Source organism: Leptonotus elevatus, chromosome 17, assembly GCF_054856555.1.
Source record: "Leptonotus elevatus isolate MCC_2025b chromosome 17, RoL_Lele_1.0, whole genome shotgun sequence".
NCBI classification, from domain to species: domain Eukaryota; kingdom Metazoa; phylum Chordata; class Actinopteri; order Syngnathiformes; family Syngnathidae; genus Leptonotus; species Leptonotus elevatus.
Window position 1 is genome coordinate 3,637,714 of NC_141255.1, and position 10,664 is coordinate 3,648,377.

Below are 10,664 nucleotides of genomic sequence, written 5' to 3' on the forward strand. Positions count from 1 at the left end.
GATAGAGATATCGCCCACTACTGGCACGGCATGCGTATCACAGTTTTAGTTTTTGCGGGTATTTGAAAATTGGGAAAAAGCAAGCAAATGATAAAATATATAAACGAGAACAAAATCTATAAATATAAAATACATTAAAATAAATTAAACCAAAATAAAATAATTTATAACCAGCTAATACAGTAAGTAAAATAGCAGAATAAGTAAAAAATATTTATTTAAACATATAAAAACCTAAAATATTACAAATAAAATAAGCGAATATCCACATAAAAACATTTAAAAATATATATATATATAGACCTTTTAAAATAAACAAAATAAATGAAAAAACTAAGAATGAAAATATAAGATACAAACAAAAAGAATACAAACGAAAATAAAACAAACAAATGACAAGATCCATAAATATGAATTAAAATTCATTTACAAAATAAATTCAACCAAAATAAATACAATCTGTATACAGTAAATAAGTTAACAGCATAAATATAAAATAGAAAACATCTAAAATATTACTAAATAAAATGAACAAATATCAACCCAAAAATAATAAATTAAAATAAATACTGTCAGAAAAACAAAAACAAAATAACAAAAAATTAATTATATTTATATTATATTTAATATATATATATTAATAAAAATACAAACAAAAAGCTACGTTAGATCTAATATTACTTGTTACCACATTTTTTAAAACGATTTCTTTACCGTAGTATTTGTGCTAATAGTGCGGACATTTAATACATTGTAACTGCATCGCCACCTACTGGCCTGGCATGCGCATTACAGCTGTAATGCAGCTGTTTTTCCACTGTGCAATTTTGTCTCCATTGTTTTTGTGTCAACGTGGCCCGAGCGCTTGGTTGCTCTCATTCACGGCCGGCGGCTTCAACCTTCCTTCGTCCGAGCGGCGAGCGAACACGTGCCGGCGACAGCGGACCCCTCGGCCATGTTGTTATCACCGATGGGCGGATGTGCCGAGGCCTCCGATTTGACACGGCAAGGAGGGGAGGTCGGCGGCGCGACCAGCCGAGACGAGGCGAAGGACGGGAGGATTAGAATTTGTCCCGCCTGCAGCGCACCGCTAATCTGATAAAGATTGCAACCCCCACCACACACACCCATTTACTCTCACACATTCTCATGCACACTCTTGCTTCACCCACACACACTCTTATTCTCACTCTCTCACAAATTTTGCATGCACACTCGTTCTCAATCACACATTCTCTCTCACTTGCGTCTCTCTCATTCTCATTTTCACACACAAAGTCTCACATACTTTCTCTCATGAAAACTCTCTCACACTCTTTCTCACTCACAGGCACATAGGCACTCTCTTTTGCTCACTGTCATGCACTTGCATGCTCTCTCACACACTCACTCTCTAACTTCCTCTCTCACTCCGTTCAAACATACACTCTTTTTTACACTCATAACTCACTCACACATACTCATGCTCACGCTCTCTCACACTCTTGTGCTCTCAATCATGCACTCTCAGCACTCTCTCACTTTCACATTTTCATACACACAGTCTCACTCCGCTAAAACATACACTCTTATTCACACTCTCATGAAAAATCACTCACACACACCCACTCTTGTGCTCACATAATCATGCACTCTCACATTCACACATTTTCACACAGTGTCACTCACTAACTCACACGCTCTCTCACTTACTCTCTCTCACTAACTCACACGCTCTCTCACTTACTCTCTCTCACCCCGATCAAACATACACACATACACTTATTCACATTCTCATGGTAAACTCACTCACACTACTCTTGCTCACTCTCTCTCGCACACATTTGCACTCGCTTGTGCTCACTCAATCAAGCACTCTCACATATTCACATTTTCACACACACACACACACACAGTGTCACTAACTCACACTCTCTCACACACATACGTGCGCACACACTATTTGTAGATCACTAAATCAAAAGCTTCTACCACAGCAAACTCATCCAAGAATAAACTCTCACACACACTCTCTCTCTCAACTCAGAAAAGTGCTGACTCACTGCCCGGAGGTAAGAGAAAAGACCCGAAAGAGAACACGCCCTGCAGCTTTAAGAGCTTTGTGAGCAAACCAGCCTTAAGTCGGCAGCAGCTAGCAACAGCCTTCAAAATGAGTGGCGGTCAAAATGTCCTCCAAACACTCAACGAGGACAATTTGGATTCAGATTCATTCAAAATACCTCGACGTAAAAACCCACCCGATTATTATTTAGCCGTGTTTGTTGCCAGCGGCGTCATTACTGAAGCTTTATTCCTCCCACTCCGCCGACACAAACTTCTTCCACAAACATGAGACAAAAGACAATTTTCAGCACCGAAAAGCACGCAGACATGATCTCGCTCACAGTGAAACGGCGTCTGCCAAACCCTGCGGAGAATTCTCTCTAGCGTTTTCCAAAAGCTTTTTCCGCTAGCAGACCCCCCACCCCCCCCGCCCCAAAAAGAAGAAAAAAAAGCTCCATGGGAGGTGCGGTGCGCTTGCTGCCAAAAAAAAAAAAAGTCCCCGCAAGACAACCTGCCCCAATTACATGCATTAGCCTGCTCGCACACTGCGAGTAACAAAGCCAAACAACAAAACGTGTTTGACAACCACAATTAGCATACAAAACGGAATGTGCGTGGTGGATGGTGAAGCAGCATGTGGCTCGTTGCACATGAGATAAGTCATAAAATAAGTCTTAAAAAATAAGTCATTAGGCCTAAAGGAAATGCTTTAGTTAGAAAACAGTCAAATGCATTTCAAAATAAAATATAATACAATAAAACATGAATACTAATTAAAAAAAAAAAATTATGCAAAAAAGTACAAATAATCTATCTGTCTCTCTTTATATATATATATATATATATATATATATATATATATATATATATATATATATATATATATATATATATATATATATATAAACACATCCAATCAAATAATTACAAAATACCTTAACAAAAAAATACAAAATAAAATATAATACAATAATAGCCGCTTTTTTAAGTATTGGTGAATGGTATCGGCAGCCTCCATGAGTACCGGATCCCTTAAAATATGGCCGATATCGGTACTCGCCCATGCGTAATAGCATTTTTTTTTAAATTAAAATAATGAATAATCTGTGAAGCAGCATGTGGCTCATGCCCTAAGAATTTAATGTAAGCCAAAATGTTGCTGATTGCTCCGTACAAATTCTCCTGATTGAAATGTTGACCTCCATCGAGGTCAAGTATGCTTTTTTTCAAATGAAGGTCCGCATGGCCCCGCCCCCCGTCCACTCTCATTCTTACCTCCCTCAGGGCCAGAAGGCCACAAATGGTCATGCAGTGACTCAGCAGGAATAGAAAAGGGCAGAGGGACGGGAATGGTGGGGGGTCAGATTGGAGGGGGGGGGGGCTGATTCTAATGAAACAGGGCGTAGCGAGAATGATGAGTCAAGGTCTGTGTTGTAAATCACGCTTTACGATGATGTTGGGGCGGTTGGGCCTTCACATCCGCAACACGCGATAAAAATGATGTTTTGGGTTCCACTCCCAAGTCGACTCTTTTAAATGACATAGCACTATACACTCACTTGTTTACTTTCAAAATGGCAAACTAGTCGGGCCTGAGCTAAACTTAACTAAATGGAAGTAAATTCAACTAACTGATTAATATCGAGGAATATGAAAACAGACAGGTGAAAACATGATTTTGCAGCCAACGTTTAGTCGGGCCTGAGCTACACTTGTTTATAAATATAGCAAAATGGAAAGAAGTTATATATCAATGTCAATATTGACCTGGTGAAAACTTCATTTTGATTCTTACAGCAGCCCATTTAGGCAGCACCCAATTAGCGGGCCCCTCAAGTAAAATGAAGGCAACGTAGTTTACTGATTATTATTGACAAATTGGAGCACATGAGCCTAACATCAGACAGGTGAAAACATGATTTTACAGCAGCCCCTTTAGGCAATGGAAAGCTAGTCAGGCCTGATCTACACTTGTTTACAAGTTTAACAGCGAAGTCCGATCATGTCACCCTAATGATAGCTAAAGGAGAATATTTGTACAGCAGGCAGCCTGTTTAGGCACTAAATAGCCTGAGCCAGAGCCATTGTAGTCAAAGCTGCAGATTACTGTTGGCAAATAGGAGGTTGTGCGGCAAATAACAATGGGATCAAAAAATTCAGTCAGCAGCCCATTTAAGCATCAAACTAGTTGGGCTTAATCAAAAAAAAAGTAAGTGCACTTTCGTGATTATTGTTGACAATCACGTACATATATATGAGCCTATTAAGAGTCACTTAAACACACATGATTTTGATTTGAACAGCAGCCCGTTTAGTCAGCGAACTATAGCTGGGCCTGGATGAATCACACCCCTCCGACTTTAGTCCGCTAGCCAGATGTAATCTAGACACAAAATCACATCACTGGAATCTTAGCTAAAATCACATCACATCATGCCCGTCTAGTCATACTTGAGTCACAATAACATTAGCGTGGATGCACGACTCAGCAGTCACACAATGTTGGCTGAATGATGATACACGGTCTATTTTTCAATCAGCGGTGAAGCAGGAAATAAATATTACCGTTTAGGCAGCATCTAACTAGTCGGGCCTGAATTAAGTGCTCCTGAGTTTTTATTTTGGAAATATGTTACAAATCTGAACCAATCCAATGAGGCTTTAACGAGAAACGTGAACTTTGTGGATAGCGATGGCCTGAATGCAGAAGGCCAAACGTGATGTGGTTCATTGACAAAATGTAATTTGGCATGTTACAAAAAGCAAGACAACGTAGTGCAGCGTTAGCGGCAAAGGTGTCGATAAAGTTTCGAAAATAAACAGTGTTTCGTCAGTCGAAAGAGAATGAATCTGTCTGTTCTGGGGATGTAATTGGTTGGACTCCCTAACAACACCTGAGTGAAGGCGAACGGGAGACGAAGAAGAAAGGTAGGATGCTGGAAGGGCATGAGAGACATGACAGACGCACAAAAAGCTGCTAAGTGTGTAGACTGAAGCCCGCAGGGGTGCTCAAGACTGCTTACTCAGGAGTTCCAGTGTCTACCCCGTCGAGTCAGGAGGCGAGGAAGACGAAAAGAATATGCCGCGTAACTGAATAAGCGGCTGACACATGAGCATCTGCTGTGGAGACGGGTAGCAATGCAAAGAAAAGTATGTTTTCCCAATGTAAAATAAACGGGTCTGAGGCTGTGAGCTAAACAAATGCATCACAACAAAAGCAAGTCCAGTGGCAAGCCTTGTGATTACTGTTGACAAACACAAGCGGAGGCAGTCAGACCAGCTGATGAAAACACCCTTTTCTGATTCGCAGAGCAGCCCGTTTAGGTGGCAAACTGGTTAGGTCTGAAATAATTGAGCTACCCCCTCATTATCATCATTTAGTGAGACGGGTTTGGGTAGTAACATTGCAGCAGATACAAACACCTGATTTTGATCTTGCAGCCCGTTTAGGCAGCAAGTTATTTAAGCCTGAATTAAACATGTGCAGGAACAGACAAGCAGATGAAACCATGTGATTTTGATTCGTCCAACAGCCTGCTTAGGCAGAAATCTAATTGGGCACAAATCATTTACTCCTGCATGTATACCATAGATAGGTTGTAATCAGTCGGGTCTGACACGTCTTCACAACTACAACAAACATTATTGTTGAGAAATATGAATAGAAGCAGCAAGTAACAGTCAGTCCACCATATAAAAACACAGTTTTTAGCCATCCTGCAGCCCATTTAGGCAGCAGACTTTTTGGAGCCGACTTAATCTGCCACTGAAGTGCTTAATCCAGTTTTAACAAAGACACAACCATAGTGATGTGAAATCCTTCACGACCCAAAATCAATTTATCATGCCCGTCTTGTCCTTTGATCCGATCATTACAAAAACATTAGCGCAAATTCTCGACTCTCAGCGTTCGGCGAGACCGACGTGTAGTCGGGTGGATGATTAATGGTCCATTTTTCATTGAGCAGTTCAGCAGCAGATGAATATTTGATGCCTCGTTTTAAGAAAAGATGAATCCCGCACATATTTCACGTGTATTGCCCAAGCGAGTTAGAGGATAACTGCACATTTAACTGCTAGGAAATGTGCTGCATGCGTGTTGAAGCAAGGTTCAAAAAGGCGTGTTACTGTATTGTGATAAACTGACAAACGCCACGATGGGCATGATATATTGATTTTTGATCAGTCGGGTTTTGTGTCACTGAGGTCCTGAAGTGTCTTCATTAAGTCTGGATGATGGACTTCAGTTGCACATTAATTCAGGCACGACTCGCCTGCTGCCAAAACGGGCTGTGGTATGAACTAAAATCATGTCATTAAGTTCCCATGCTCATGTTTGTCAACAAAAAAAACGTAGACTGGACATTCTTTGTTTTGCTTACACACGAGTTTAGCTCCAAAGTATCATACCCGTCGAAAGGATAATGAAACCACTTCCATCCCAACTGCTGATATTCACGTACGCAGATGGACACAACTAGTTTGATTCCTAAACGGGCCGCAGTGCATATCAAAAATGTGGTGTTTACATCTGCTTCACTGACCGTCACTACTCATATTTGTCAACAATAACCACTTACTGTCTTGTCTTACGTCAAACCCGTTGCACACATTTAATGGCGTAAAAAGTACTGTCTTCCAATCCTACTATAGATGCTCACATTCATTTAGTTAAAGGATTTGAGTACCGGGGCGCAATTAATTCAAACTGAACTAGTTTGCCGCCTAAACAGGCTGTTGTGTGAATCAAGCCTCATCAGACCCGTCACACTTATTTTACACGGGGAAAAAAATCAAGCCTTCTTTCATCCCCATCGCTGATGCTCACATATGTCTGATAGCCTTGCGGGTGCAATTAATTCAGGCACATCTAGTTTGCTGCCTAAATGGTCAGGTCTGTTTTGTTACACAAGCCTCAGACCAGTCTCACTGACTTTGACGTCAGAAAAAACATGCCTTCTTCCACCCGTACTGCAGATACTCACATACCGTATGTCTTGCTTATTGACTTTAGCCCAAGAGGTGCAATTCTTTCAGGCCCAACTAGTCGGATCGACAGTTATAGGTACTACTTGTTTTTGTCAACAATAATCAGTAGGCTGTACTTGAAGTACTTTGTTGATCAGACCCATCACAGCAATTTTGCGTTATTATCTCCAGGTCCGAACTTGATTTATTTATTTTTTTATTTTCTTAAACGACAACAGTCCCGTCAGGTCGGGCCTGGAGGACTTCCATCTCATGTTCCTTTTCACCATGATAACAGCTCTCGTTTACTAGCGCCATCCATCAAGCGGGCGGCGTGGAATTGAGTGATGTTACGCAGGTCACCACCGGCATGTAGATTAGTCGGGCCTGACACAGGACGTGAAATACTTCTTCCTGTTATTAGCAATAGTTAAGTTCCATTTGCCACAGCCCACCCCCCCGAGGAGGAAAAAGTACAAACATGGGCGAACAAGAGTGTGAGAGCTCGTCTTCTCTGGGGACTCACTTAAAGCTTGGTTGTTTGCAAAAGAGGAGGAGGAGGAGGAGGAGGAGGAGGAGGAGGAGGAGGAGGAGGAGGAGGAGGAGGAGGAAGAGGAGGAGGGTGCGCCACAAAAAAGAACGCTAACAAAGCGGGCTTCCCCTGAACGCGTGAAGCTAACATCTGCACGCCGTCATGACTCATTTGCATCCATATGAGTGCGATGAATGAGGAGATGCTTCGGGGGGGACTCAAATGATAATCTACTTAAAGGTTAGCATTTGAACAGGAACAATAATGCCAAACTTTTCTCCAAATCAGCCACATTGAGATCCATTTTTAAGAGTTAACATTTGCACAGGAACCATTACAAGAGTTTTTGAAAAGAACCACTTTGAGAACCAGTTTTTAGGATTTGCATTTGCACAGTAATAATAACAGATTTAAAAAAATAAAAAATAAAATAACTTCCACTTTTTAAAAGTTGGCATTTCCACAGGAACAAGAACACAAGAACATTTACATCCTCTTTACCATTTCTTAAAAGTTAGCATTTGCACAGGAACAATAACAGGAGTTTTCAAAAATCATTCATTTCGAGACCCATTTTTAAACGCTAACATTTGCCCTGGAACAATAACGTGTTCTGAAATTACTCCAACTGGAGACTAAAAGTTAGCGTTTGGATAACAACAACAACAAAGGCATCCATCCACTTTACACCCTATTTTTGAAAGTTAGCACTTGCACAGGAAAAATAAAGGGTTTTCAAAAAGATGCCCAACTAGTGACTCAGTCTTAAAAGTTAGCATTTGCAGTAACAGTAACACCAAACTCTTCCTAATATAATGTCCACTTTGAATCTGAATGTTGTACAGGAACAATAACACTGAGCTATGTCAAACACATCTACTTCAAGACCCGCTTTTGCCACCTGAATCTACTAATCTGCACAGGAACAATAACGCCTGTGTTATTGACATCAACAGTAAGTCCGAGAGAAATGTCAATGGCAGAGCCGCTTTTTCGGCCAAAGCGCAACAAGTTGAGGTCACCCCTGAGAGAAAACGAGCCATGACATCATCCCGTATGGATTTCCCGCCTGCCGCATGCGAGCGGTTGGTTTTCTGGTTGCGAGTATCCGGTGCGCTCGCCGTGCTTTCGCTTTGGCCGAAGCGCCGGAGCCTCATGACTCAGGAATGCTGCTCGGCAGAGAGGCCTTAAGATGGGAAAAAGCGACGCGGCCCACCCACGTGCGCGTGTACAGTAACTAAATCACCTTCGGGCAATTAAACCATCAACTCCAGCCATTGTGTCTGAATTCCAGTTACGGTCATGCCTTGAGATACGAATGCCCCGATTGAGAATTTTTCAAATTCCAGTTGGAGTCTACGATCAAACTAAAGATAAAAGAAGGAAAATGACACATTGTGTCTTTAAACAACCAACGAACTTTGCCCTAGGAATGCCTCCGCTAGCTTAATGCTAACACAAAATGGAAAAGCCAATTGTCGAGCTAACACTCGATAGTCATGAAGTGGGGCCTGACCGATAAGATTATTTATTTTTTTTCGGTTGATGTCAATTGCAACATTTTGCAGAATAAAATACAGATAACCAACTCATTGGCCAATTAATTAAAAAAACAAAAAAAACTAATATAATAACATATTTTTTTCATGTTTACAACAACAAAAATACGAATTGCAGGCAGAATATTTGACAAGAGAAAACGATGATTACGTACTTTCATGTCATTTATCTCATGGGGAAATGTCATTAGAAGGTTCAAAAGGCTCCTGGAGGTGGATAGTGGCCCCTATAGTTGAGAGCCCGAGGACCCCACACCCCCAGCTTTGATCTCCCTAATCACCTGTCCCCTGGTGAGGAGATGCTGCAGGGGTGGGAGGAGGACCACCAATCACCTGAGGGCTCTCTTTGAGGTTCTAGTTCAGGTAAGGATTCATTGTTCTTCAATATGGGCACCAAAGTAAGTGGCTTTTTTTTTTCTACTTGTATTGCAGGGCGAAGATGTCAACATAGAAAAACATCAAAACTCAAAAAAAGAAGCATTGTTTGATTGAAAAGCAACAGTTTCTCCATCCGAGAGCTTAGAACATACCTCAGCAGGTTGGGCAGCGGAATGGAACCCGAGCCCGAGCCTAGCAAGCCCCTCTTGCCGCTCAGCAGCTTCTCCACCACGGCCACGTTCCCGGTGCGGGCGGCCTCCAGCAGCTCCTGCTCCTTCCCCATCCCGGACACGAGTGCTGCACGACGACGCCGGGCCAGCGACGACCGCAATCGCCCATGAAATCAAGCCCCGCTCGCTCCTCCGTTTACGCTCGCTTCACGGCGGGGGCATGCCGCTGGTGCTCCCGCTCGGATGCTGCAGAGCGCGTCCCCCCCCTCCGTGCGCGGTACTCCCTGTTCATCCAGACTCCCGAGCTCCGGTGCCTCCTCCGGGGATCCCGCCGCGAAGACGCAACCTTTGCCTTCCCCCACCACCCGAGCGAGCCTCCACTCCGGTCCGGTCCCGCTCCTGTCCAGCTGATGACAAGCTGGAGGTGGAAAGCGTGTGCGCCCACCCTGGGAAGAGACTCTCTTACCCGGTCTTTCTTCCTTCTCTCGCTCTCCGCCAAACCTTCCGCACTGGCCGGTGCCCCCTAAGTACAGACAGGTGTCAAGTCACGTGCAGAAAACACGCAAGTTCCGGTTTAAGTTTACAAAATCATATGCTTAGCGGATGTGTTAGCATATGCACATTACGTTAACGACAAAATACACTATTCAGACGTTTCTATTAAATATATATTTAGCTAAATAACATGAACATAAAATAACATGAAACTATACACGAGCTAGCTAGATAGCCAACAGGCTAACCGTAATGATTTGCCAGTATTTCAACAATTTTATACTATATTAAAGCTTTAACTGAAGCGTTTTTCTGGCGGATTTAATTTTTGAGTTGAATAACTCAAATGACAATATTTTTCTTCTACAAGAATGCAACAATCTGTATGGGCCTACGCGTAGTTCTCGTCCTATTTTGAAAGCATACTCGGTTATTTCCTGCCCTTCACGCGGACGCTTTACGTACAGTAAGGGCGTGGAAGACAGGAGGATGCGATTCCTTTGTTCGACACTTCAAAAT

General features: G+C 42.3%; 1 protein-coding gene across 2 annotated transcripts in view; it reads right to left on the reverse strand.

The window, feature by feature from the left end:
* The window catches only part of anks1b (ankyrin repeat and sterile alpha motif domain containing 1B), a 76,030-nt gene extending 65,844 nt beyond the window's left edge, over positions 1–10,186 (reverse strand). The window contains exon 1 of one of the 2 annotated variants that reach the window (XM_086058956.1): positions 9,633–10,186. In XM_086058956.1, the coding sequence (XP_085915082.1) occupies positions 9,633–9,763 (131 nt within the window). In that variant the 5' untranslated portion in view covers positions 9,764–10,186. The remainder of the gene's footprint in view (positions 1–9,632) is intronic. The other variant, XM_086058955.1, reaches the window with a different exon arrangement.
* Between the last annotated feature and the right edge of the window lie 478 nt (positions 10,187–10,664).